At 48.0% G+C, this 27,985-nt stretch overlaps 1 protein-coding gene across 4 annotated transcripts; it reads left to right on the top strand.

Annotated features, from left to right (window-relative positions):
* Nucleotides 1-20: 20 nt before the first annotated feature.
* Nucleotides 21-26,771, top strand: DCTD (dCMP deaminase). 4 transcript variants are annotated; one of them, XM_012105705.5, is made up of 6 exons: nt 21-136; nt 2,732-2,846; nt 3,188-3,323; nt 21,401-21,517; nt 22,860-22,956; nt 25,513-26,771. In XM_012105705.5, the coding sequence occupies exons 1-6, from the start codon at nt 84-86 to the stop codon at nt 25,589-25,591; spliced, it is 597 nt and encodes a 198-aa protein (XP_011961095.2). In that variant the 5' UTR covers nt 21-83; the 3' UTR covers nt 25,592-26,771. The 4 variants fall into 4 exon arrangements, with proteins under 4 accessions (XP_011961095.2, XP_014960038.1, XP_042097172.1 ...); XM_015104552.3 differs by lacking the exon at nt 21-136 and adding an exon at nt 677-746; XM_042241238.2 differs by lacking the exon at nt 21-136 and adding an exon at nt 967-1,191.
* The last annotated feature ends 1,214 nt before the right edge of the window (nt 26,772-27,985 follow it).

Below are 27,985 nucleotides of genomic sequence, written 5' to 3'. Positions count from 1 at the left end.
AGGCATTTGTGCCTCGAGGCAGAGCTTCTGCGCGCTGCCTCGGAGGAACCCTTCCTGCCAGAAACCGAAGCTGCTACTGCGACATGGGAGGCCCACTCCAGAGGCCAAAACCAGTTCTTCCTTCCTGCCCCTTTCGGTTTGATTGCTATGGACTCTTTCGGGCCTTTTACTCTCATAGTTTCTATCTATCTATCACATTGCTTTATAGCGAGAGCTTTAAGTAGCTGACGGTAGATCCAAGCGGTGGTGGTGGTGGGGAAACACCCCAAACCTTTACCATCAACAACAAAAACTACCCTCAGATCCAGAGTTCTGAAAAAAAGCAGCGGTTGTCTTGAAGTCGGAGCCCGGCGGGGAGCGGCTGCCGGTGGTCCCTCGGGAGGACCCAGGGCGGCTGGGCGACCGCGCAGGTCGCAGCCACCCGATCAAAGTCACGGCGAACCCCAAACCACACCCCCCACAACAAAGTGGGGACAGGGGCCCCGGGAGGAGGCGTTCCCGCGCCGGGCCCAGAGGCCGCCGGCCGGACCTTCGGGTGGGCTGGCCGGGCTCCCAGCCTGCCGGGACGCGGAGGCGCCCGCGACCCCCCCCTCCCACCCGGGGACCCCTCCCCGGCCGCGCGCCCGCCCCGGCCTCCGCCGCCTTCCGGCCGCGCGGCGGGCCCGCCCCCTCGGCCGACTTCCTCCCCGGGCGCGCGGCGGGAAGGCGGCGGCGGCGGGACGGCGGGGACTGGCGCTGGCCTGCAGGTCGCCGGCCCGGGCCGGAGGGGGCGCGGGGGCGGCGGTGCGGGCCACGTGGCGCGGCCCGGGCGCGCGGAGCCCCGGGGACTCCCCCTCTCCCGGCTACACCTGCTGCGGGGGGAACGCGTGCGGGGTCGGCGGCGCTCGGTGCTTTTCGCGGCGGGCCCCGCGGCCTCCGAGACGCCTTCTCCCCGCTGCGGGAGCCGAGGGCGCGCGCCGGGGCCCCGGGGGCGGGGGCGCTGGAAGTCACTTCCAGCGGCCACGTCTGCAGCGGGGCGGCGGGCTCCGGCCCGGGATCCGGGCGGGAGGAGGGCGGGTTGTGACCCTGCCGGTTGACCAGCGGCATCTCCCCGGACCTGTGGTCCTCTTGTGCTTCTAAACCGGCGGCGAGCGCTAGACCAAACCGGGTTATTAAGTTCCCCTCTCCTTCCCGTCTTCGCCTTCTTGTTTGGCAAGCACTCATTCCGGGGCCCCCACAGCGAGTTTGGGTGCTAACCTTTAAACTTTGAATGAACGAGTTCAGGGACATCCCCGGTGGCTCAGTGGTAAAGAGTCCCCCTGCCAATGCAGGAGACACGGGTTCGATCCCTGGGTAGGGAAGATCCTCTGGAGAAGGAAATGGCAAGCCGCTCCAGTATTCTTGCCTGGGAAATCCCATGGACAGAGGAGCCTGGAGCCCTGCAGCCCACGAGGTTGCAAAGAGTGGGAGGTGACTGAGCGACTGGCGACTAAACCAACAAATCGGATGGTTCCAGTGGATGGTACCCAGTCGTAGGCACCCTCTGGCGCTGCTCCTAGCTGTAAGCGTCACAGCTGGATCCCGAAGCGGAGCTGCGGGGAAATGCTCACCTTTCTTAAGCCGGGATGCCTAGGCTTTCTCCAGACTCACTGAAGTCGGTTCCTGTGTTGCTCTGCTTTTTAGCTCTTGTTTTCCTCTCCCTTGAAAGGGCCCCTCCCCCTTACTGGCAGTTTTAGCCCACTTTAGGGGCTCTGTCCCCGTTGTGGAGACAGTTTCTTTTCCTGAGTGTAGCCCAATGTTACTGAAATCTTGCCATAATCATAGCAAGAGTCTAAATAGTTTCTCTTCTTTTGAGTCACTACTCAGGGTGGATAATTTCTGTCCTATCTGGGGAAACTAAGGGAAGGGAAAGGATAGGGATCCAGGAATATCACAGCTAGGACGGAGTCATATGGAATCCTTCTGGCATGGATAGTAATCCCACCTAATTTAGGGCGAGTTACATAAGTTCTTTGAGTCTCTGTAAGAGGGGTGTGAGTTAACTTAATTCAGAAGGAGCCTTTATTGAGTTGATATGTACAACCTTTAAGAGTATCTGAAATAGGTTGTACTCGGTAGATCCGGCTTCCTGGGTGGCCCTATTGATAAGAAATGTGCCCGCCAGTGCTGGAGACATAAGAGACATGGGTTCGATCCCTGAGTGGGGAAGATCCCCTGGAGAAGGAAACGATAACCCACTCCAGTGTTCTTGACTAGAGAATCCCTGTGGACAGAGGAGCCTGGTGGGTTACAGTCCATAGAGTCACAAAGAGTTGGACGCAACTGGAGTGACTTAGCATGCACGTGCGCAGGGTAGATTAGATGGTCAAAAAATGTTCTCTTTTCCCCTGTCGTCTTGTGCTGACATCATTTGATAACGGAGAGAGGTGAAAGATGAGAATGATTTGTAGTTCAGGCATGTGTAGTAACTTGCAAAAAAAAAAAAAATCCTATGAGAAAGTAGTAAATAGATACAATATTTGGGAAGGTGCAGCCGCACAGGCAAACTTTTGAAATAGTTAACTTAATTTTTTTTTTCTTAAGACCACAGAATGTCCAGGGTTAATGTGCTGTGATGTCTGATTGATAAATGTCAATAGACATTGTTTTAAGTTTGGAGAGCCAAAGCTGACGTGTGCTTGGGTCGAATTGGAAAGCAGATTGACCAAAATGTGTTTGTCGACTGCTGTTTTGTTGTGTGTTTGCCTTCTAGACCCAGCATGAGCGAAGTTCCCTGCAGAAAACGTGATGACTATCTCGAATGGCCTGAGTATTTCATGGCGGTGGCCTTCTTATCAGCACAGAGGAGCAAAGATCCAAATTCCCAGGTAAGCGAGTTCTGCAGGAGAATGTGTGGACACTGGCAGACAGACACAGAGATGCCCACAAGTGAGCAAATTACAAAAGGAAGAGGCTTCGGGGACCCCTGCCAACTTAGAAAAGCAGAGTGAATCTACTGCCTTTGGCGCAGCATTCCTGCCTGCTCACATTTTCCTGTGAGAGAGTAAATTGTCACACACCCCTGTTCACTGTCTCTCGTACCCCAAGGAGACAGAGCTCTTGGCCTGCCCGTTCTGGAGCTCCGCAGGCCTCTGGTCTCATTTGCTGCCTCTGCAGTGGCAGACCGGCCCCTCGAAGTCATCAAGCCTTTGGGCGTGTTTCCCCGCAGGTCGGTGCCTGCATCGTGAATGCAGAAAATAAAATCGTGGGCATCGGGTACAATGGCATGCCAAATGGGTGCAGCGATGACCTCTTGCCTTGGAGGAGGACAGCGGAGAACATCCTGGATACCAAGTACCCTTACGGTAGGGCACGTTGTGTGTTCTGTCCTGCTCATGGCATGGCCTCGGTGAGGGCTTACATACCAGGGATGGCCAGAAAGCATCGTCTTCCTTTCCAGTTAAGAAAACAAATCCTGTTAAACTAGCCCAGCTTCCCACCCCCCTTCCCTTAAATTCCAAAGAGAGCCGAGGAGTGGAGGTGGGGCAGTGGCTGGGCTGGGCAGCGTTGCAGGTGGCGGGCGTCTCTGCAGAGTGCCGCAGCCCTGGGGCGGTGACTGTGAAGTAGGCACGGTGGCCCCTGCCTTTTGTGTCTTGGCGACTCATGAATGGAGCCAGTTAACCAAGTACCATCCTGGGCTTCGCTCTGATGAGGAGCAGCATGTATTTCCACCTACCGAGGACCTCTGGCTCAGGCTCACCTCTGGCGGGCAGGACACAAACTGTGAGCTGGGAGTTGGGCGAGGGATGACGCGGTCACTTCCTCCTGTTCTCTGGGGCGCTGCACTGCCAGGGTGGACGGGGGTCAGACCACAAGCCAGATGTGTGGAGCCGACCCTGGGCCTGGCCATCTCTGGATTTTATCGTTAAATTGGGGAAGGATGCTTGTGGCCCATCTGAGCCCCAGGGAGACTCCCTTCAGAGATAAGCTGGGAGGGCCCAGCAAGCATCCTTTTCTTCCTTGAATTCCTTGGAGAATATGAAGCTAATGCTGGGAAGAGGTGCCTTGGGCTTCATATGCTGCTGAATTTCTTTTAAGGTGTGGACCTGTGTTTATGAACAGATCGCCTCTGCTGGGAGTCACGTAGATGGGGGCCACCCAAATGGGAAAGATGTGCTTCCGGGAAACGAGTGCGGGGAGGCAGTGAGTTCAGGTGTGATGTGAGCCCTTTCTGTTAAAGTTGGCTCTTGCCTGTGAGGTTTTCCTCTGGAGTTTTCCCTCACGAAGAGCTCCAAGTCTCCATTTAGCTGACTTCACGTATTTTTTACTAACATTCCTGGACCTTAATCATGTTAAATACGCCCCATAACTTTCGTCTAAGCTGTTTCAGGGCAAGAAGAAAAATGTGCCCGGAAGTGGAGAAGGAATTGAGGAATGAGACTGGGGAGAACTACGGAGCACTCTGGGTTCTCAGGGAATCAGACGCAGTTTGGTGCTGCAGGGGGTTTCATAGTCGGGTTAGTTCATTTCACTCCCACCCCTCTGGAGGAGTAGAAAGGGCAGGGTCCCAGGGAAAAGGGTAGAACTGCCTTTTCCGCCTCAGCTGAGAGGAGTGAAGTGTGGGAAAGATGGGCCTACATGTTTTAGAAACTTTTGGTCTTCTTGCTTGTGATTCTGTGTGCTTTCAATAAGAAAGAAGGGAAATGGTTCGTTGTTTGTAGGCACATGCAAAGGTGATTTCTCATGGGACAGTCCAAGGTCCCATATAAAGATCGGAGAAATGAGTCAGTGAATTCAGAGTCTGCGCTGAAGGGTGTGAGTACCCCAGCCCTTATTCACTGAGTCGGGACAGTGCTGAATGCCTGATAGAGGGATTCTTGGGGGGTGTCTGGTGCTGAGGCTGGTCACACAAAGAGACGCCAGTGGTCGCCTGGGTGTAGAGGGCTCCTCATGGGTTACTGAGCTCAGTTACTCATGAGCTCAGCTTACTCATAGTAAGCTCAGTTACTTCCTAAAATGCAGATTCTTTTTTCATTTTATGACTTAAAACAATTAATGACAAAGTTAAGTGACAGTGTCTGGAATTGTGTGGGCTTGACCTGGTGGACAGACTGCTATTGCAGGAAGGAAGGACGATGTGGCCATCCCTATAAAGGAGCCATAGAGATGATCTAGATTCTAGACCACTGATTTCCTAGTTCTTCTGATTATGTAGTGAAGGGCAGAGGAGGCTGGCATGCTGCAGTCCACGGGGTCACAAAGAGTCAGACACGACTCAGCAACTGAAGGACAACAACTGATTATATGGGACCCTCTTTTAAATGTCAAAAAAACTTCCAAGACCCCTTTATATTTCTAGTTAAACTATGAGTAACCTCATGGGTTACTCCCAGTGGGACCTGTGCCTCCTTCAATCACCGGGAGCCCCGGGCACGTTTCTGGCAGTGACCTAGAAAGCCCAAGTCTTTGTAACACACTTACCGCCCCCTGTCCCCAACTCCCCACTTCCAGAACCTCTCCAGTAGCTGATTGTGTTTGTTCTGAGACACTCTCCTTTTGTCCAAGTTCAGAGCTCCTTTCCAGGAGGAATTGGAAAGAAAGAGAACCCATACAGGCATTTGTCCAGCTTCTGTGATTGCTTTTTATTGAATGCTTGCTGAGTGTCACGGCACCAGTTGTCTGTCGGCATTATTTTTTACTATTCATGTGATACCTCTAGGTTTTCTAAGCACTTTGCCCCTTACTTATCAATTATTCATTTTTACATGGAGCTGTGTTAGAATGTAGACTTTCTTTCAGAAGAGTGAGCTTGTAATTCGATGTACCATAAAAGTCAGAGAAGGTATTTAATGGTTTTTAAGAGGCATTTAGTATTACTACATCATAATACAGGCGGAGATGGACTTTAAGTCTAAATAACTGTGACTGGCTGGAAACCATACACTCAGTTCCCGTCTTTTTCAGGGTTTTCGGGCCACAGAGAAGTAAAAGTTTAGGTAGCCTTGGATGTAATAGAAGTGTTGGGTGATAACTGACTAAACTGCAGATTCTTTTTTTCCATTTTATGATTTAAAAAAATCAATGACAAAATAAATGACAATGTCTGAAATTGTGTGAGATTAACCTGGTGGACTGCTATTTCAGGAAGGATAGACGATGTGTCCATCCCTATAAAGGAGCTGTAGAGATGATCTAGATTCTAGACCACTGATTTCCAAGTTCTTCTGATTATGTAGTGAAGGACAGAGGGGCCTGGCATGCTGCAGTCCACGGGGTCACAAAGAGTCAGACACGACTCAGCAACTGAAGGACAACAACTGATTATATGGGACCTGCTTTTAAATGTAAAAAAAAAAAAAAAAAAAAAACACACCAAACTTCCAAGACCCCTATATAATGCTAGTTAAACTATTAGGATCTTTTAAAAAAGTTGAGGTGTAATTGACATACACACTTAGGTTGGTTGCAAGTATATGACATGGTGATTCATACATACCGATATTTGATAATGTTTACAGAAAATTGTTTTTTCTTATGATGAGGACTTATAAGATCTACTCTCCTAGCGACTTTCAAGTGTGCAGTACAGTAGTATTATCTGCAGTCACCATGCTAGTACATCACAGTCTTGGGACTTATTTTATAACTGAAAGTTTGTACCTTTGACCCCCTTTGCCTGTTTCTCTGCCCCACCTCCCGCCTCTGGCAACCATCCATCTGTTCTGTGTACCTGTGACCTTGTTTTTATTTTATCGATTCCATATATAAGTGAGGTCATACTTTTTCGTAGTATCTTTTGAGTCAGGAAATCCATGATGACAAAGAGTTGTTTATCAGTAATACTTTGCATTAATCTGAACGTTACTGAACAGCATTTGTACATGTTTGGAAAAAGTGTAGGTAAGTGCTGGATGTCTGTTTGCCAGCCTGTGGTCCTGTACCCCTGGAAGAACCTCGCTGGTGCCTTGGGGTTCATGCCCACTGGGTCTAAGCTGACCACATCATTCATGGTTAGGAATCTGCAGGCCCAGAAACGTTAAGTAACTAATACAACGCCACACAGGCGGGTGACATCATCTAATGCTGGGGCTGGTGCTCTGTGTTTCCTGCAGGGAGGCACAGGAGTTCAGCTTTGCCGAAATGGGTGGATCGAGGCTCAGCAGGCCTCCCATTTTCGTCTTCTCACTATGCACTTGAACAAATAGAGATTTCCATGAAACGACCTGCCAGAGGTGGAATGCTCAGGTGGTTGGTGGCCTGTATCTAGGACGGGGTAGGAAGCCATATTCACCCGGCATGCCTTCACATTACTGCAAAGGGGAGCTTGGGAATTGTGTAAGTTTAAGTTTACCAGTAAATTATACAACTTCGTAATTCTCCTTATTAATGCTGTAAATTTGGAAGTCACCAGTCTTGACTGACACTTTGTGGACAGGAGGTAAGCACAGAATACATGTGTCAGAATAGGAAGACGGGGCTTCTTCTGGGCCAGGTCTCTGGAGGGGCATTTTTAAAGGGTGTTTCTGTTCTTCCAGGCTTAAGATCAAAACTTCAGGAAATGATTTGATGATAATGTAGTATTAATATGGAAAATGAAAATTCCCCCTGCCAAGGAAACTGCCTTTTATCTCATCTCTTTCCCGAAAAATCCAAAAGATAGTATGATGTCAGTTAACAGTGTCAGGAAGAAATCAGCATTATTATAGTGACACCTTTTCACATGAATGACAATGAAAAAAAAAAAAAAAAACCCAGGAAGGAGCAGATTTATCTAATTTACCAGGTAAAAACCTTTGGAAGGCTTTGATTTTCATGAGGGGGTGGTTGCTAACCCCAGGATGAAGAATTCAGCTGACATTTTCCATTCGTTTCTCTTTGTGGAATTCATCAGAGTGAAGCACATTTAATCAAAATACCAATTTTATAAAATGGAGGTGAAATACTTGTGGTAATGCAGAGATCGCTCTTTCTGTGGGTTTTCATAAGCGATTTTGATGACATGGTTTACAGACCGAGTGTTGGCATGAAATCAGCTTCTTTCTTTCTTAGGAGCTGTTGTTAAACTTCATGTTTGTAAAGGAGCTCCTCATGCACATCGAGCTTGCCTGGGTTTTCTTGCCATGCTGGTTCCCACTGGAGAAGGGTTTCGTGGGGAAGCGCATGTCTTTGCTTGGCCTCCTCTTCCCATCCCGGTCAATCACGGAGCCAGGATTGCTTTGCCTGTTGCTTTGCCGTTTTCATCATGGAAGGGACCATAGTCTTGATGTCCCAAGAGGGTGGGTAGCCCTGTTCTCTGATGCATCAGCTAAACATGGCAATGTGGGGCTTTTTCCAGAGTCAGTTTGTATTTCTGCAGAAAAACTCTAAAAAGGGTATAATGCTGAGAAGGAAAGTGCTGGAATTAATTGAGGCAAGAGTTGAACATGGCAGCTTGAAACAGTTTTGCCAGTATGTGGCAGTTCTTCTTGCAATTTTATATTTAAATGTAATCTTTATTTTTCAGATTTAGCATATTGTTAAGCATGCATAGATGTCATTTTCGTGATTTCCTTAGCCGTTTACCTTACCCCCTTGAACACTGACATTTTCCTGACTGCCACGCACGTGATATATTTCTTTGGCATCCAAAAGGTTAGTCTTGAGAAACTAATTTATCAAGAACTTAGGAGGCTGATCCTTCTTAAGCTGTGGCTTCCTCACATCTTGTAGGAGCTTCTTAGTAATTAAGATCAAATTTGTTCCCTCAGCTGGTTGAAATTGAATGCCCTCTGGTTCTGTTGGGCAGATCCATGGATTTGATGACTTGCTGTTTCTTTTCCTGCAGAATTCTAATTTCACTGGTGGCAGCCCCCAACCCCCCAACCCCTGGCCCTGGCCATCCGGCACTCGTATCCTGACAGTGGGTCTAATTAGGGACTTTGTACAAAATAACTAGTGTAATCAATGGAAAACCTTGAAGCAAGTTTACAGTAAAGAAGTAAAGGAGATCGTTCTTATGAAAAGAGGGGCAAACTTGGGTTTCAACCATGTACAGTCTTAGACAAACAGGGAAACACAATGGCTTATGTATGAGGCTCCCCCTGAAATTTAACCAGTTTAACATAAGTGTATTTCATTTTCAGGTATAAATGTTTATAAACATTTATAAAATGTCCTTAGGAAAGAACAAATCATGATTTTATTCATTTATTTGACTTTTATCTGTACACTTTTAAAAAGTTTTTTGATGTGGACCATTTTAAAAGTCTTTTTTGAATTTGTTTCATACAATTTGTTACAATAGTGCTTCTGTTTTTATGTTTCTGTGAGATCTTAGCTTCTCCACGAGGGGTTGAACCTGCACTCCCTGCAGTGGCAGGCTAAGTCTAAACCACGGGACTGCCAGGGAAGTCTCATTACCTATACATTTTAATCTATAATTCAGGGCTAATTATTTTCAAAGAGCAGGAGATTACTATTTCACCATGAGTATCTAGAAAGGATATATAGTAACAATGTATACTAATACGTGGCTCTGTGGAGGCAATGTAGGAACAGGTCAAATGCTCATCTAGGAGATCAAACCTACCCATGAAAATACACATATTGGCCTTCGGTTATAAAGAGTCTGTTTACTTCATGGAAGTTTATAATAAAACTTAAAATAATTCAAGGTTAGTGATTTCCAAATTGATGACCAGGAAGCAGGCTAAAGTTTGCACTGTCTCTAAATAAAAGGTTTGCTGAGAGATTAATAGCCTCTATAAAACTTCAGGGCCACATTCAGCCTCGTTCAGGTTGTGTCAAGTGTGCCAGCCCATTAATTATCTGAATGATAAATATAACTTCTTTAATCCTCTACACTGATAAGCTTTTGCTTAGAAACTCTGTGTGACCAGGCAGTGTGCTGACAGGGAGCAGCTGACTCCGATGAACCTTGGGGTCTTTATCGATCTATTCTGTGTCAGTTATGCTGATTTTGTTTGATCTGTTCTGAAACTGGCCTGAATTATTAAGGTTTTGTTTTGAGGTTTTTTTTTTTCATCAAGACTCCATCTTTCATAAACTGTGTTAATGCTGTCACTGATACATATTTTCTCCCAGAAATACACACCAAAATTTGGTTCCTAGAGATTTTTGCGAATATTTATATTGTTTTTTGCTTCTGCTTCTTAAGGGACTATTGTTTTATATTTGCATAGGACTGTGCAAACCTTTAATATGCATACTGGCTAAGAAAAGCTGCACAGCGCTTAAGATGACAATTATCAGGTTCAAACGAGGGAATCCTCCTAGACTGACTGTCCAGAGCCTGGGCTCCGGGTGTGGTGAGTGTGAACCCAGGGATTGTGGGCTGTCAGATATACAACTTGACTTTCATGTCCCAATATCTTTATGAAATGAGTGATTACTGAGGACTCTGCCAGTTCTAGACTTCTCCAGAAAAATTAAACAATATAGCTTTGATTGTATTCAATCAGGGTGTTTCTCTGCTTAGGGTTTTTTTTTTTTAAGGCATTCTGGAAGCATCTGGGGTGAGAGCTACAGCAAACGGCTGCTGATGGCAGCAACACAGAAGGAATACGCATCTGTGCGTGTGGACAAATTAATAGAGAACAGGCTTTATACCTTCCCTTCCTTCCAGCGATTCAAGTCTGCTCCAGTTCTGAGATGTATAAACCAGATGGAGATGGTACACACAGGCAGGAGGGGACAGTTAAAGAGTGTTTCATCCACAAACAGATGAAAAAAAGTTTGGCAGACAGCAATGAACAAGACCCCACGTGGGTGTGCGTGCTTGAGTCGCACAGTCATGTCCAGCTCTTAGTGACCCCATGGACTGTAGCCTGCCAGGCTCCTCTGTCCATGGCATTCTCCAGGCAAGAACACTGGAGTGGGTTGCCATTTCCTACTCCAGCCCATATATAAGTACAAGAAAATATATGAAGAGAGGAGACATGCTTAGTCAAGAGGTGATTCTAAGACCAAAGAGAAAGAAGGGACTGGGGAGTCCTGTGAGTCAGTCCATTTGGTGGTGTTTATGGAAACACGGATACTGGCCCGGCTTCAGGAAATCCCATGATAACTGGAGAATTTGGGGGTTAGACCGTGCCCGTCTTCTCCCTGCTCATGTCGTCTAACCATCTGATGCACAGGTCCTGGCCAGTTAGTGGAGGTGTAAAATTTCATCTCTGTGCTTCTTTCAAATGATAGATGCCACAGTAACTTTAAAATATTGAGTAAGATAACCGAGCATGAATTTTTAAATTCTGCAATTAAAAGACTTTGTTCAAAATGCCATTAATTTTGAGTTTAGGTGGGAAAAAGAAGCAGAATTCCTCCGTGTCCTTTTTCCCTCTGCAAGTGAATTATAACTTTTTAGAAGTTGAAATAAGTACTAATGAGCCCTCTAGTCTTGTATCACTTTGAGTGGTCTGTTGCTGAGTTCTTGAGGCTTCTTGCTTCCTTTTTTAAAAGTCGTAACTGTATTTTATAATACGTGATGTCTTCCCACGTATGTTCACCTATAGTTATTCATTTACTCAGCAGATACTTACGGGAGATCTGTGATACGTACTCTGTGCTGGGCACTCAGCAGCAGTAAACAATGGCTCTGGTCTCTGTGCTCAAGGAGCTTGCAGACTGTAGTAGAGCAGGTGGGTGGGACTGGGATGAACAGATGTTGCTGAGTGTTCTTTTTGAGGAAATGAGCGTTACCTGGAGATCTGAAGGATTCATTGGGCCCCATCAGGTAAGGATGGGGTGGTGGGCTGGTGCTGGGGGATGGGAAGAGCTCTGGTCCCAGGACCTAGGTCTGGGGTCAGAGCGAGGGAAATCTGGAGCCATGAGGTTGGAGGTGTCTGTGGGAGCTCCCCGAGAGGGTGTGAGGTCTGTAGGCTGGGTGTGAGAGCAGAGGGTGATGTCCGCGTGGCCTGTTGGCCTGGGGTGACTTCACGGGGATGGGTGAGGTGACGCAGGGAGAGCACGCAGAGGCCGGGCCCTGGCCGTGTCCCTGGGAGCCACAGGTGCTGAGGCTGATGGAAGCGGAAGGGGCTGCAGGGAAGGACTGTGACGTCAGGGAGCTCACAGAGCAGTGTTTCCAGAAGGAGCGAGGGGCAGCCACACCAAAGGCTGCCGATAGGTCCAGGGAGGTGGGAAAATGCCCATGCGGTTCAGTACCACGGGGTCATGCCCACACTGCAGAGAGCAGCTCCAGGCAGCAGGGAGGGCTGAAGGTACAGTGGAGGCAGGTGGAGGGCACACACCAGGTGAGGCAGTGGGCAGAGCGGATGGAGATCCGGTTTTGAGATGTCTGGGAAGAGAGCAGGATGACAGCCAGCTGGGGGCCTGGGGCAAGGGAGAGGTTTATGTTGTCTGCCCAAGGGGAGGGTCTGGTGTCTGTCTGTTTTTGCAGCACATAGTTGCTTGCGGATGGGAATACTCCAGGAGAGAGAGAGAGATTGATGAGGGATGTGAGAGGGCTGGTCCCCAAGCTCGTCGCTTAGTGATGGGGGAGGATGTTGTGTGAGGATAGAGCCTGTGACAGCCGCCCTTCAGTTCCTGGAGTTATAGGTGGGGATGTGATTTTCCTGGGCTCCAAAATCACTGTAGACAGTGACTGCAGCCATGGAATTAAAAGATGCTTGCTCCTTGGAAGAAAACCTATGACTAACCTAGACAGTGTATTAAAAAGCAGAGACATCACGCTGCCAACAAAGGTGCATATAGTCCAGGATAGATGGTTTTTCCAGCAGTCAAGTATGGATGTGAGAGCTGGACTATAAAGAGGGCTGAGTGCTGAAGAATCGATGCTTTTGAATTGTGGTGTTGGAGAAGACTCTTGAGAGGCCTTGGACAGCAGAGAGATCAAACCAGTCCATCCTAAAGGAAATCAATCCTGAATATTCACTAGAAGGACTGATGTTGAAGCTGAAGCTCCAATCCTTTGGTCACCTTTGATGTGAAGAGTTGTGTCACTGGAAAAGACCCCAATTCTGGGAAAGACTGAAGACGGGAGGAGAATGAGAAGGAAGAGGATGAGATGTTTGAATGGCATCACTGACTCACTGACCATGAGTCTGAGCAAGCTCCAGGAGATAGTGAAGGACAGGGAAGCCTGGCGTGCTGCAGTCCATGGGGTCACAAAGAGTCAGACACGATTGAGCAACTGAACAACAGCAATGTGATCAATTGCCTATTTTGGTGAAGGACGGGGGAGGCCGCGGCGGGAAAGGGGAGGGAGGAGGTGTGGGAGTGGCACGGATACTGGGGAGTAGGGAGAGGCGTGGTTGTCAGGAGGGGCTGAGAGCTGCCCGGGAAGTGTGGGGCAGGGACAGGAGCTTGGGTCTCACCCGGGAACCTCGAATGATCAGTTCAGCCCGCTTTCCTCCGGCTGAGTCAGGATCAGCATGTCACCCGAGGAGGCATGCCTGATGGAGCTGGGGTCGGATAGAACCCACGTCCTGACTCCTGGTCCAGTGCCCACTGGTCAGTCCCAGTTCACCCTTAAAAGCTGTTAACCCTGGAGGGGAGCGGGGGAGCTTGACTGTTCGCATCACGGCGCTGTCCGGTGGTGATGCGCGTCCCCCTTCTCTCTGCTGCTTCGGTACCTTTTTAGCATCAGACGAGTCTGCATCGCACATGCACGGTGAGAAGGGAGCTGGGCACGGCTCACCCCGTGGTGAAGTGCAGCGTTTCCAGCTCCTCCTCCCTCTGACCTGATTGTGTGCCCTTACCACACAGGGAGGCAGCGTAATTAGAGTTCCGGGGGCTGTGTTGTCAGTAGTGGAAACACCACAGTCAGAAGTCTCTTTAGCCCTAAGCACTACCACTGGGGCTAAGTGGCTCCCCTGGGTGCCCTGAGCTGCTCGCCAGCAGCTTCAGCAAGAGGAAGGGGGCAGGGGACAGGGACCAGGGCAGGGGACGGAGGGGGAAGAGATGTCTCCCCTCCTGCCCGCCCTGCTGAGCAGCTGGGGGCCACAGGGTCTCAGGTGGGCAGCGATGGGTCTCAGGAGGGTCAGCAGGCGCCGACGTTCACCAAGTCCACATTTGGGGCTGCACACATTACATGCATGATGGTCTCAGAGGCAGGTCCTTTTCTTTCAGTTTCATAGGCCAGGAGGCTAAGCTTCATGGGATGCAGAGGGTCACAGAACTCGCAGGTTGGGGTTGGGGGCAGAGTCCCTGAGAAGGGGGCTCAGATGGTAAAGAATCCGCCTGCAATGCAGGAGACCTGGGTTTGATCCCTGGATCGGGAAGATTCCCCTGGAGGAGGGAATGGCAACCCACTCCAATGTTCTTGCTTGGAGAGTTCCGTGGACAGAGGAGCCTGGGGGCTCCTGTATTTCGTGAGATCGCAGAGTCGGACACGACTGAGCGACCAACACTTTCTTCTAAAGAAGCGATATAACTGCGGGTTTCTAAGTTGGCCCTCCCTTTCCCCTATCCGCCTTAACCTCCAGTTCATTAGAACTCTGATAACAAATCCAGTCGCTGCTTTGCAGATGTGGGAACTTCACGGACGCAAGATGAGACACGAGAGTGATGAGGAGTGATGCTGAGAGCCAAATTGTAGCTATGTTTGCTGTGGGTTTGGGGGATAACGAACAGTTTATAACCTTTGTGGGGGTGCTGGGGGGTGGTCAGGCAGGGAAGGATTCACTTTTTGTTTTTGTTTTTTACTTTTTGTATTGGAATATAGCCGATTAGCAATGTTGTGATGGTCTCAGGTGGACCGTGGAGGGACTCAGCCATGCATACACATGTATCCATTCTCCCCTAAACTCCCCTCCCATCCAGGCTGGCACATCGCATTGAGCAGAGTTCCCTGTGCTGTCCAGTAGGTCCTTGTTGGCACTCCGTTTTAAATACAGCAGTGTGAACCTGTCCAAGGGAGGGCTTCACCTTGCAGGCTCCCCTACTGTTCAATTACTGCCTTGAAGGACGGGTCCTTTGGAGGCTGGTGGTGATGGATGAAGCCCTGTCAGGATATCCTTCAATAATTAAGAAACAGGTAGTGGAAATTCCGTCTTAACTCCTGAAGCAGGGGAGCAGCCCCTGCATTGATCTGTTGGAGGAGTGGACACACGTCCACCCCTCAGCGGAAGCCCCCCATCAAGTGTCCAAGGGGGTCAGCGGGTGCTTCTGCTGCAAGAGACGGACCCCGGTGAACCCCTCACTTCCCTCTATGACTCTAGCAGTAAAAACACAGACCCTGCTTTCCAGAAGGAATGCCTAAAAAGCTCTGTCATTAGAAGAGAAGTGGAGTATCTTGAAAGAATTAACACTGAGTTATTTTTTTTTAACGCACGGATCAGCCTTGAACTCCGGCACCCCATTTTGTGTCAGTTATTAATTGCAGGGTGAAGCTTCCCACCTATTTCCGGCCCCGAGCGCACCCTTCTTGGCTCTGAGTCCTGACCCTCTGTCTTGGCAGTGAGACAGACTGTCCCTACTTTAATCCTGGGTGGCCTCACTGCCCCAAGAAATGTCACGGCCATCAGTCAGGGGCCCGGGAGTGTCCCCAGAGACGCCAAGGCCTGTCCAGTGCAGCTTGGGGAGTGCTGGCAGAAGGCAGGGCGGGCCAGGCTGAGTTCAACAGGTGCCCTGCGTCTGGACCGTTCACTCGCCCCGACACTGCTTGCTTCCCAGCCTGTCCCGCTTTCTAGGTCAGCCTTGGCAGAATAGCCCTCAGGCCCTTGAAAGTCATTTTCTTCAAGTAAAATCCTGTACTACTAACGAGAAGGAATCTTAAATAACCTGGAGAGTTTAACTGGAATAGAAACTTCATTTTCCTGACCCCAAATTATATCAGGACCTGGTAGCTCCCCTCACGTCCTAGCAGCCACGTGATGATCAGTTTGGGCTAGAATCACATTATTAAATTATTTGTACAGCAATTAGCAGTTGTTTAGCCTTTATTCTGAGGCTTCTTTTTTTTTTTAAACCTATTTAAGTAAACCTTAATAATGCTACTGTCTAAAATAGATCTTGTATTAGTCTTACATCAAATGAGATGAAAGTTAAATCTATAAAATGTTGAGTCCCTTAAATTTGACGAAGGATGGAATATATCCTGTTAATTTGTCAAACTTCCAGAGAAACGCCTACACGAGACAGTAAGGATTAATCAAGCCCTAGTAAGAGGGAATTTGAAAAATACAGTTTTCTAATTATACAGTCTCTTCTCAGTGGGCCAAGGTTAATGCGTTCTGAATTCTGACAGTCGGTAATATAAAAGAAAAAAGACCAAAGCATATGAATTGTCTTATAATTACCTGAAACAGAGGTTCTCTTTCTAGCAATCAAGAACTTTTGGAAGCATCACTCTGACATTTTCAGCATTTGGTCCTTTTCCTTTGCAGCAGTGTTGAGAATTGGTGGCAGTCTCTGTGTCGCTCTTTGTGCTTAGCAAACACACATGTAGTATTGGGAGACTTCTTTTGCTTTTTGCTCAGCCACAGGTGAGTAATTCTGGGTAAACAGAAAATGAGTCTTGTGTGTGTAACAATTTAACTGTCTTCTGAAAACTTCCTAGACACTGTGTCTCTTTGGAATACTCGGTCCTGATTCTTGCAGTGAATGTGGAAACCAGGCTCATCTTGAGATCAGTAACAGAACCATCCTCCTTGCTTGGTTTTTGTGCTCAGGGCTGTTTGTAGTTCCAGCTGAAGCTCTTCTTAAGCTACATCATAGAAATGCTAACACTCAAAAAGATAAAGAAAGTCGCTCAGTCGTGTCTGACTCTTTGCGACCCTGTGGACTATAGCCCACCAGGTTCCTCCATCCATGGGATTCTCCAGGCAAGAATACTGGAGTGGACTGCCATTTCCTTCTCCAGGGGATCTTCCCGACCCAGGGATCGAACCCAGGTCTCCTGCATTGCAGGCAGATGCTTTAACCTCTGAGCCACCGGGGAAGCTTCAAAAAAAAAAAAAAGATAAAGGCATCCTTTAGCTTAGTGTCATCAGATATCTGCAGAGTGTTTATCATAGTGGACTCAGCCCCCCGCCCCCATGCCAACCCCCAAAGAAGAAGCCTGCGGAGAATATGGGAAATTGGGGTTAGAAATGTAGATTTCAGGGTTTTGCAAGTAGATCTGCTCTCTGAGAATCTATGAATGGATGAATTCTCAAAGTCAACCATTGTGGGAGGGAAACCGAAGAGCAGGATTGCACCTTGGGAAATGCCCAGAAGCCTGAGAGCAGGGCAGAGACCCGCAGAGACAGGGTCTGGTGATGCTGAGAGGGCTGGTGGGGGGAGAGGGGTTGAGAATTAGGGCCAGGAGAGCAGGGAACCCAGAGACTGAAGCCAGAAAGGGACTGGATTCAGGTAAGGAGGAGGCTGCCTGGCGGGGTGTGGGCGCAGCCTCCTCCATGCATCTCTCCGCAATGATAATCACTTTGGGAGCTTGGAATTGGCCCCAGGGGAGTATTTCTACCACAGAAATTGGCAGATGCTACCCCCTAGGGCTTAGATTTTATTTATTTTTTTTTAATAGTTGGTTATATACAGGTCCCTTGGACTGCAAAGAGATCAAACCAGTCAATCCTAAAGGAAATCAGTCCTGAATATTCTTTGGAAGGACTGACGCTGAAGCTGAAACTCCAATCACTTTGGCCACCTGATGCAAAGAACTGACTGATTTGAAAAGCCCCCGATGCTGGGAAAGATTGAAGGCAGCAGGGAGAAGGGGACGACAGAGGATGAGTTGGTTGGATGGCATCACTGACTCAATGGACATGAGTTTGAGCAAGCTCTGGGAGTTGGTGATGGACAGGGACGCCTGGCGTGCTGCCGTCCATGGGGTCACAAAGGGTCAGACGCGACTGAGCCGCTGAACTGAACTGTGTCCACGCACTGGCACGTTACAGGGGTCAACGGGTTTCCATGAACTAGTATTTCTTAAACTTTTTACATGGCGATCCAGCAAATACAGGTTATACCCAGAACAGTTTTTAGGAACTTGCTTAACTTTGCCAGGGCAGTTTTGGAGGGGAAGCGAGGGTCAGGGCCACCGAGACTGGAGGCGGTGGAGCTAAAAGTTCAGCCAGGCCGGGAGACTTTCAGACCCGGGGACCCAGCTGATAGCACAGGGGGGCCCCTGAGTGTCAGGCGCTTCCAGGGGCGGGGATGGGGGGCTTCTCCCCTCAGCCCTCAGATGCAGGCTCGAGAAGCAGGTGTTAGACTTCAGTGGCTGGGGCAGGTGTTGGATGCCTCTGGATTTGGAGGGGTACGTGGGTTGGGTTAGCAAGGGCAGAGAAGCGCGGGGGGGACGCCTGGGTTTCGCTTTTGTCTTGTCTGGTTTTGAACATGCAGGATGGTGGATTGTGACTTGTGCCCAGCACTCAACTGCTTAAATGCCCGGGAGACCTCTTGTTTCTCTAACAAGAAGCTCTGTATTCTCCATTCTGTGATTTTTGTAGTTAAGAGACAGGAAGTCTGTTTTATAGTCCTGTGTATTACTTCTATAAACTACCCTTGATACAGGGATGTCGGATGCTACCCAAGAGAATCTGTTTCATGTGATAATTTTCATTAATGAGTCCAGACATAATGTTAAATTTTGCCCCAGACTACCTCCAATGAATTAGAGGAAGGTAGTTTCAATGTGACTGTTTTTAAGAGAGGCAAAAGAAGACCATATCCTAGTGTTTCCTAACAGATTCAGCAACTGCAGTTCTGAATATTAATACCAGCACCATCAAAAAACAGTCATTAGAGGGGAAAGCATATTTTTGATATTTGAATTTAAGAGGACCTTCTGTATTTTCCCCAATGTCCCCATCAATAATTGGAATCTGAATTCCCTCCTTTATTCACTCAGTAAATATTTAACACCCATTATGTTCATGGCATAACATTGGGCTCTGGGGGAGTTATCGAGAACCTGAAAGGCTGGGCTCTTCCCCCAAGGGGGAAGTAAAAGAAACAATTACATCTAATTGTTTTTAACACTGAGCAGTGTTAATACCAGCTAGGGAACATCTTGGTCACCCGGAAGGGAAATGAGGCTACAGGGCCCCTCCCAGGCCAGTGCCCTGAGGGCCTGGAGCGTCCCCCCACCCTGGGGTTTACAGCACAGAGCCTGGGGAGCCTGCTCGGTCCCTCTGCAGTCAGCGAGGATTGTTCTCTCACTGGCTGTGATCTGATGAAACACAGCTTTTTTTTCCCCCTTTAGATTTTCTTAACAATGCCAGAGACTGTTCATTTCCGCATGCGGCTAAATCGTGGTTATTCATAGGCTAAAATGAGCTCCCCTCAACATCTCCCGAGAGGCCCTTGGTTAGCTTTCTGCCTGCAGCATTGCAGAGTTGCTGCGGAGTTTGCAGGGACATGTAGGACGTCCCCCCAAAACTGGAGACCTGGGGAGGAAGCAGAGCGGGGTCTGTGTCTTGTTCGAGCCAGAGTAAAAGTCCACTGATTGAAAAAAAAAAAGTGCATTGATCAAGCGAGCACGCCCTGGCTCAAATACGTGAGTGCCATGAGTTCAGACCTCTCTTGTTTTAAGGCCTTGTCGACTGAGAGAAAAACTGAGATCATAAGAGCTCTTATTCAGAGCTTATTCAGGGCTTTACTAAGGACTGTAGCCCAGGATTCAGCCTCTCGGGTAGGTCAGAAGAGCGGCTCTGAAGAGATAGCGAGGTATACATGATTTTGGCTAAGGAGTTTGTGCCATCAGTATAAGCCAGTCGCGAGGAACAGGTATCTCAGTTAATGAGTTTAGTGCTTTCCTAAGTCCTGAATATTTATTGGAAGGGCTGACGCTGAAGCTGGAACTCCAGTACTTTGGCCACTGATGCGAAGAACTGACTCGTTGGAATGGACCCTGATGCTGGGAAAGATTGAAGGCAGGAGGAGAAGGGGATGACAGAGGATGAGATGGTTGGATGGCATCACCAACTCATTGGACATGAGTTTGAGCAAGCCTCGGGAGTTGTTGATGGACAGGGAGGCCTGGCTGTGCTGCAGTCCATGGGGTTGCAAAGAGTCGGACATGACTGAGTGACTGAACTGAACGGAACTGAACTGAAGTATGGGAAGGTTCATCAAAATATGTTCTTGGAATCGGTACCTGGTTTTTTCCTGAAAGATGTCTCCAACTGTCTAAGGGCCTGTTCTGCCTGCTTTCCCAGAGCCCAGAGTGCCTGCGCCTGTGGTGTGTCCTGAATTCCTTTCGGGGTGCACAGCTGCTGACCTGATCTTGTAGAACCGGTTGGTAAGCAGCATTTTTAGTTTTACAGCCTCAGTGCTCCTGGAAGAAGATGCTCAGGGTAGAAGGTGGATGAGTTGGAGACGGAGGGAGAGACCTTGGAAGGCCCTATATTAAGAATTAGGACTTTTGTATGATTTGGACCAGGGCCAGATGGTAATTCATTCAATAAACATTTATCTAGCACTGGTGTGCCTGGAATGTGTTGGGTCCCCCTGCAGATATGAGACGATTCTATAAGGCAATGTTTCCTCAACATGTCTGCAGAGAGAATCTCATAAATTCCAAAGCCCTGACCACACCCCAGACCATCGGTGTTCAGGTGTGGGTGTGTCCTCCCTGGGGGATTCCAACCGGGCAGACAAGTCTGCACATCACAACCACAAGGAGAACAATTTTAGATAATGCAGCCAGAAACATAAGTGATGTTATTAGAAAGCAATACAGCAGCCTGACAAAGCAGGTCGAGGATTCTGGCGTAGAGCCCAGTGGGGAAGGACTCTAGCTCCTTCCCAGGAGTGCCCTGTGGGTTAGGTGATGGGAACAGTTCGCCAAGTAGCTGGGAAGATGGGTGGGCTGCAACAGGTGCAGAACAGGAGAGGACGGGGCCTTCTTAACCCTGGACTTAGTCAAGCCTGGGGATGCCCTTAGATCACTGACCGGGGTCACTGACCTTTATAGCAAGAACTCAACTTTCCATGGTCATTAAGTGGATGGATGTTTTTTGTTCGGGTGACAAACTTGTGGTTATCCGCTGATCTTTTTCTTGGGGGTGTGTGGACTGAGAACCATATGGAGCAGCAGATCCCTGGGGACAGAAATGCTTAACTTCACTTCCTGATTCTTTTGCTCTTAAAATTGCTCTTTGCCCTTTTAATGGCTCCGGCAAATATCCCCACGTGTGTTTATCAACACACAAATGGTGCTGGCAGTTCCATCCCCAGAGTCTCATGGAGCCGTGAGCTCTTGCTCTGCATGGGGTGGGCGAAGACACTTGACCTTGGTCCCTCCTTGCTGTTCTAGGTTCCGACAGGCCCAGGGCTGCTGCGATCAACAGTTTCGCTGCTCATCGCCAACCCGTCAGTCCAGGCGGCGCTTGTTTTTCAGTACTTTCCATCTCTAATCCATTTTTGAAAAATCGAGTCTATCGTCTGTGTGATTTCAGAGGGGCAAGCGGAATGCCTCAACACTATCAGCAAATTCTTCATGAGCTTGCAGTCTTAAGTTTTTCTTTTTCCTTCAAATCTACAGTGTGCCATGCCGAGCTGAATGCCATTATGAACAAAAACTCAGCAGACGTGAAAGGCTGTACCATGTACGTCGCCTTGTTCCCGTGTAATGAATGTGCTAAGCTCATCATCCAGGCAGGTAGGACCCGGGCCGTCCCATTTGTCGCATTTGCATCTCTGCCTGCTCAATGCAGATGTGCTTGATCTTAAATCGCTATTGTTTAGATCTGAATTAATTGCACCATCAACTTTGCAAGGTGTTTCCCGTTTTATTTTTGAACTGTGCCAGGTATGCTAAGACTAATTGCATCCTCTGTGATTCTTAGCATGTTTTTAATTTAGTTTGCAACTTCTTAAACTGCAGCTGCCAAAAAACAACACAGGCGTTGCATATAATTACTGTCAAGTTACCATTTTCTGACATATTGTGCATAGATTAGGGGGGAGGGAGAGAAGTGAACTTCTGCCAGAAACAAGGTCAGCTGGGAGTCTCTACGTGAAATTTTAATTTGCCTCTAATATATGGTAGATACTTGGGACGTAAACATCTTTCTACATATAAACGTCGTTAAGACTCAAATGGTCCGACTTCAGGTTTTTCTCACGTTACGGTTACCACAAATCTGCACCATTGTGTGCTGAATATTTCACGTTTTTCAAACTGTCACATCTCAGATTCAGCTACACTTTATCTCCATAAAGCTCTCGGCTTGAGATTTAAAGACTTACCATGTTAGCCAGATGTGTGCTTTAACGGGGCTGTTTATCACAAGCCCGTGGATCTCTGAGCAGAAGGGGTCTGGGGGATTCAGGATCGAGAGTCTCCGTTAAGGAACATCGTGGGCTTCCTCACTGGCGGCGCACCATCCTCTGCGAGTTTTCCTCGCCATCCTCAAGCTCAGAGGTGATGGCGGGTGCTCGGGAAGAGCAGCTTCCGAGGCTGCTGGAGGAGTGGGTGACGTGTCACGTGCCGCTCAGACTCTTGGCCCTTGTGTTCTAACCGCCTGGTGAGACAGGGAAGGAAACCAGATGAGCCCTTTGTCTTGGACTGGTCTGCTGGCTTGAACTGGTCTACAGAGTCTTACTTGGCAGCACGCTGGTCCTCATCTCTTGATTGTGCCAGCCTTCTCTACCATCCCCACTAGCCTCTTGAGTTAAGGAGTCATTGCCTTGTGAGAAAAAGAATATTCGATTGCCTGCAGTAAAGAAAATTTGTTAATCAGATCAAGGCTTGACTATTTGACCTGTTTTCACTTTGCATTTATTAAAAAAAAATCCATAAAGACTGGAGGGCAGATGACATATAATCCGTCCGCTGCTGTATTTGACAGCAGCAGACACAGGTGTCAGTAACTGGACGGTGTGTGCCGGTCCACTCAGGAAGCGTGACTCGTCAGACTTGCCCAGGGCCCCTGTCCGCGTGCCTGTTGCAGTGTCTCTGCATGCCCATAATGAGATTTCTTCCATCGTTGCCTTTTAAGGTATAAAAGAAGTTATCTTCATGTCTGATAAATACCACGACAGCAATGAGACAACAGCTGCGAGGCTCATGTTTGAAATGGCCGGGATCTCCTTCAGGTGAGTGAGGGATGCTGGGGGAGAAGGCACTGGGAAAGCCTGAGGAAGACTGCACGTTTGACCTTGTCTGCGGTTTGATTTCTGCCTGGGAGGCCTGACTGCCACACTTGGGAGCCTCTTTTATTTTTTTTAATTGACGCGTAGTTGACTTACAATGCTGTGCTAATTTCTGCTGTACAGCAAAGTGATTCAGTTATACATATATATATACACACACATTCTTTTTTTTAATATTCCCTTATGGTTTATCATAGGAGACTGACTATGGTTCTCTGTGCTACACAGTAGGACCTTGTTGTTTATCCATTCCATATATGAAAGCTTACATCTGCGAACCCCACACTGCCACTCCGTCTTTTCCCCAGCGCCATCCCCCTTGGCAACCACAAGACTGTTCTGTATGTTTGTGAATCTGTTTCTCTTTCATAGATATTTGGGTCATATTTTAGGCTGCACATATAAGTGATACCATGTGGTATTTGTCTTTCTCTTTTCTGACTTGCTTCACATAGTTTGATCATCTCTAGTTGCATCCATGTGGCATCATTTCATTCTCTTTTATGGCCGAGTAGTACTCCATTTGGAGAAGGCGATGGCACCCCACTCCAGTACTCTTGCCTGGAAAATCCCATGGACGGAGGAGCCTGGTAGGCTGCAGTCCACGGGGTCGCTAAGAATCAGACATGACTGAGCAACTTCCCTTTCACTTTTCACTTTCATGCATTGGAGAAGGAGATGGCAACCCACTCCAGTGTTCTTGCCTGGAGAATCCCAGGGACGGGGGCGCCTGGTGGGCTGCCGTCTGTGGGGTCGCACAGAGTCAGAGACGCCTGAAGCGACTCAGCAGCAGCAGCAGCACTCCACTGTGTATGTCTCCCCATCTTCTCTATCCATTCACCTGTCGATGGGCATTTAGGCTGCTTCCATGTGTGCCTGTTGTGAATAGTCCTGCTGTGGACATAGGGGTATGTGTATCTTTTGGGGGTTAGAGTTTTGCCTGGATACAGGAAGCACCTTTTTAAACATGATGAGTTACGGCTATAAAGATTATCCTCAGGGTCGATTTTAATGGGTAGTGACAGAAGTATCGGAAGACGGTGTACTGATTACACTTTAATGTTAATGGCTTCCCAGGGCTTGCACTAATTATTCTGGTAGTGACAAATTTTAAAATTCATGTGTTTTATTATATTAACATTAAACCTTTCTAAATCTTGCAGACCTAACATAACAACTCTGGCATAAAAAAATTTAAGGTGCAAGTAACCTGCTAGGTTGGAGCGCTGGGAATTCTTTTTACAGGAATAGTTTAAGTTGGGGTTTAAAGTTGTTGAGATTTGCATGCTTTTTTTTGCTATGCAGATATTGGGAGATACATGTTACTTGCAAGTCAGTCCGACCACCTTTGGTTTCTGGTAGTAACTTCTTTTAGACTGAAAACTCTTGAAGATGTTCCTTTATAGTATCTGTGGTCCACAACTAGGGTCCTTATAATTGGTAACATGGCTAACCTTTTGGATTCTTTAGGGATGTAGGTTATATGTAATGAATCTCTTAGACTATTGTGCCTTATGAGACACAAATTATTTACAAGTAGGAAAGAGTCTGTCGGGTTGGGAAGATCCCCTGGAGGAGGGCATGGCAGCCCACTCCAGTATCTTGCCTGGAGAATGCCATGACAGAGGAACCTGGTAGGCTATAGTCCATGGGGTCGCAGGGTAGGACATGACTGAAGCAACTAAATAAGCAGCAGCAACAGCAGAGAATCTGCCTGCCAACGTGGAAGACACAGGTTTGATCCCTGGGTTGAGAACATCCCCTGGAGAAGAAAATGGCAACCCTCTTCAGTATTCTTGCCTGGAGAATTCCTTGGACAGAGGAGCCTGGCGAGCTGTAGTCCATGGGGTTGCTAAAGAATCCGATATGACTTAGCGACTAAACAACAATAATTAGATATTTACTGTTTACTGATTTTTTAATAATATGTTTAGTTCTCAAGTATGTTCTTTTTACCTTTTTGAGAAGATATATTAATGAGAAAAAAGATCTTGAGTTTATTTTACTTCTGCATTTATAGAACATGATTTTTAAAATGACTCTTCATTAGAGCTGGCTGACTTTGGCTATGCACAAGAGCAAAAGAAAATGTACTCTTTTTTTTTTTTTTTTTTGCTTTAGAGCAATTGCAGGTTGGCTGCAGAAATTTCCTAAACAATAAGATAAATCTGGTGGGGAAACTAGTCATCGGATGTCATGCCGGGCAGCTAAGTTGTTAGAAATCCTCTGATTCCCCAGTAATTCCTGAACTCAGCCAGCTGACGAACACACAAACCAAGCCACCCCATGCATCTTTTTTTGTCTTTAGTCTTTTCCTGTCCGTGTTTCTCTAGGTATGGTGCACTCTAATTGGCTCCTATAGAGATAAAATATCAAGTGAATCCCAGGGAATTTCTTTTTTCCCCCTCCCTGCAGAAAATGTAGGTTAAGCCAAAGTAAACAAATGGCTCTAACTCCTCACTGGATAATGTCTTTCTATGTTTTGTTTCTTACTTTTAGGAAATTCACACCAAAGTGCAGCCAGATTGTCATTGACTTTGATTCAATTAACAGCAGACCGAGTCAGAAGCTGCAGTGAGTGCCATCTCATTAAATCTCCCGAAGATTGGGATTATCCTCTTCTAAGAAGCTGCTAATGCGTCTCATCTTGAAGTTACACATAACTTTTTAATAGCTGGGACGGCCAAAGTCGACATCTAAAGGATATAAAACCTCAAGTCTTCCCGATTCCCTCTCCAGTCTCATGGAATCTGCATCTGTTGAGACTCTTGATTTAGGATTTAAAGTAAAGGCGCCGCCCCCTCTGGTCTCCGGTCTCCGGTCTCCTGGTTCACTGGTGGCTCTGCAGAAGGGGGTCAGCCATGTGTTATCCACTGTTTCACAGCCACTCTTCAACACCACGCATGCTGGCAACAAACAAATAATTGCGGTTGTGTTCCTTCCGGGATGAGCAGACACCCTGCCTGAACATCTGGCCTCGGAGGGAAGAGAGAGACCCATAGGACAGTAGCATTTAGGCATTTGCTCTGGAGAGTTGAGGGGGTGCCCCCACCCACCCAGAAATCCTAACAAGGGGTGCACCTTCATCCTGACTGGTGATGAGCATCGCTGAGGCGGGGGGTTCTTTCTCCACTTCTGTGGTCCTGCCACCCCTGGGGTGGTGGCACCCTGTCCCTCTAGGGGCTGGGGACCCCTATTGTTCCAGCTTCTCACTCTTGGTTTGTGGGGGATGCAGAGCTCTTACCTTAGCGTCTCTGAGTAACGAGTTGCTCCCGGAGGAGGCAGCCTGTCTCCCTGCCTCGCCCCAGGTCCACACTCTGCCGGGCAGTGGGTTATGTGGGTAGGCATGCACCTGCCACCTACGTGCCACCAGGGTCCATTTCCAAGGCTGCCCTCTTCTCGCCTATCAGTGAAACGGGAGCAGGTTTCCGTTTCGTCCAGGTCTGTTGGTGACGCGAGCTCCCATGTATGCCTGGCGCCCTGCCTTCATCATCGACATGAATCTCACCTTCCTAATCACCACCATTTGGGGAATGGGTCACAGTGCACCTTGTCTTTAATCTCATTTAATTCTTATTAAATGCGCTCAGTACCTTCGTTGAGAAAATGGTTTCTTTATCCTAAAGATTATGACCATTTTAAAAGACTCTCCTATTTTTATGAGTTTTTATTTTGTCTCTGAGGTTCTGGACTCCAGATTCTGGGGCATTTGTAATTTGGCTCCTTGCCAACATTATTAAAATTGTATTAGAATCTGCCATGCTGAGGTATGTTCATTTTTATATTATAATGATGTGATCGACTCTGTTTCTGTCGTCTCCGGGTTGTCTGTGAAGCACACTGTGTGTATTTTCTTTTATTTATTTATTTTCCATCTAGCATAACCTGGCAAACAACATAAAAACCTGACCATAATGCGTTATCTGAACCCCAGGAAACTCTTGGGAGAAAACTCCCACAGGAGGTGGTGGTGGTGGTTTAGTCTCTAAGTCATGTCCAACTCTTGCGACCCCATGGACAGAGGAGCCTGCTTCTCTGACCCTGGGATTCTCCAGGCAAGAATACTGGAGTGGGTTGCCATTTCCTTTTTCAGAGACACTGCATGTGCTTTAATGCTCAGAGAACAGATTGAGGGACCGATGCTGTGTGCCTTCCCCAGGGCTGATGGGTGATGCGTCTCCATGGATCAGAAACGAGACACGCAGGAAGGCTCTCTTCCCCCTCTGTCTCCCCAGCACGTCCTGCTCCCGTCTCAGGTGTGGCTGTCCAACAGGTCATCCCAGCAACCTGACCAGTCCCAGGCCCTCCTCCCTCCCAGAATCCTCCAGCCTCCAGTCTGGTTTTCCTGCTGCTCTCCTGTCACATTCTTTCTCTAAATCTCCTTTACTCTCCTCAGTTTTTTTCCTCTATTATCTCCTCCAAACCCCTGCCCCCCGCTGTAAAATGCATAGAACAAAAAGTAGGTAGACAAAAACGTCAGTACAGATAGTTAAAGATGGACAATATAGGTTAAGATTTTTATGTTGCTGTAAGTGAGTTGTGAGCCCTTTTGGCCAGGATGGCACCAGTGGTAAAGAACCCGCCTGTCAATGGAAGGAGATGCAAGAGACGCGGGTTCGATCCCTGGGTTGGGAGGATCCGCTGGAGGAGGGCATGGCAACCCACTCCAGTATCCTCGCCTGGAGAATCTCACGGACAGAGGAGCCGGGCCGGCTACAGTCCATAGAGTCAGGCAGTCGGGCACGAGTGAAGCGACAGCGTGCGCACATGTCATTGTTACGTCACATCTGTGAATATGCCTAGGGGTTAGTATCCTGGGCAGTCAGCCCTCCGTGATCATGGATTCCACATATGCAGGTTTAACCAACCTCAGATCAAAAATATTCGAGAAAAAAATCCAGAAAGTTCTTAAAAGCAAAAGTTGAATTTACCATGTCCGTTTATTTCCGGGCAGATCCCTATTTACCGTGTT

The sequence above is a fragment of the Ovis aries genome, chromosome 26, assembly GCF_016772045.2.
Source record: "Ovis aries strain OAR_USU_Benz2616 breed Rambouillet chromosome 26, ARS-UI_Ramb_v3.0, whole genome shotgun sequence".
NCBI lineage: Eukaryota > Metazoa > Chordata > Mammalia > Artiodactyla > Bovidae > Ovis > Ovis aries.
This window is presented reverse-complemented; position numbering and strand designations above follow the sequence as displayed.

Excerpts from the sequence above, each read along its gene's own strand:
- DCTD (XM_012105705.5), top strand. The coding sequence starts at position 84 with ATGGGAGGCCCACTCCAGAGGCCAAAACCAGTTCTTCCTTCCTGCCCC. Across the intron at positions 137-2,731 it reads CTTCCTTCCTGCCCCTTTCG|ACCCAGCATGAGCGAAGTTC; the intron begins GTTTGATTGCTA and ends TTTGCCTTCTAG. Across the intron at positions 3,324-21,400 it reads GGATACCAAGTACCCTTACG|TGTGCCATGCCGAGCTGAAT; the intron begins GTAGGGCACGTT and ends TCAAATCTACAG.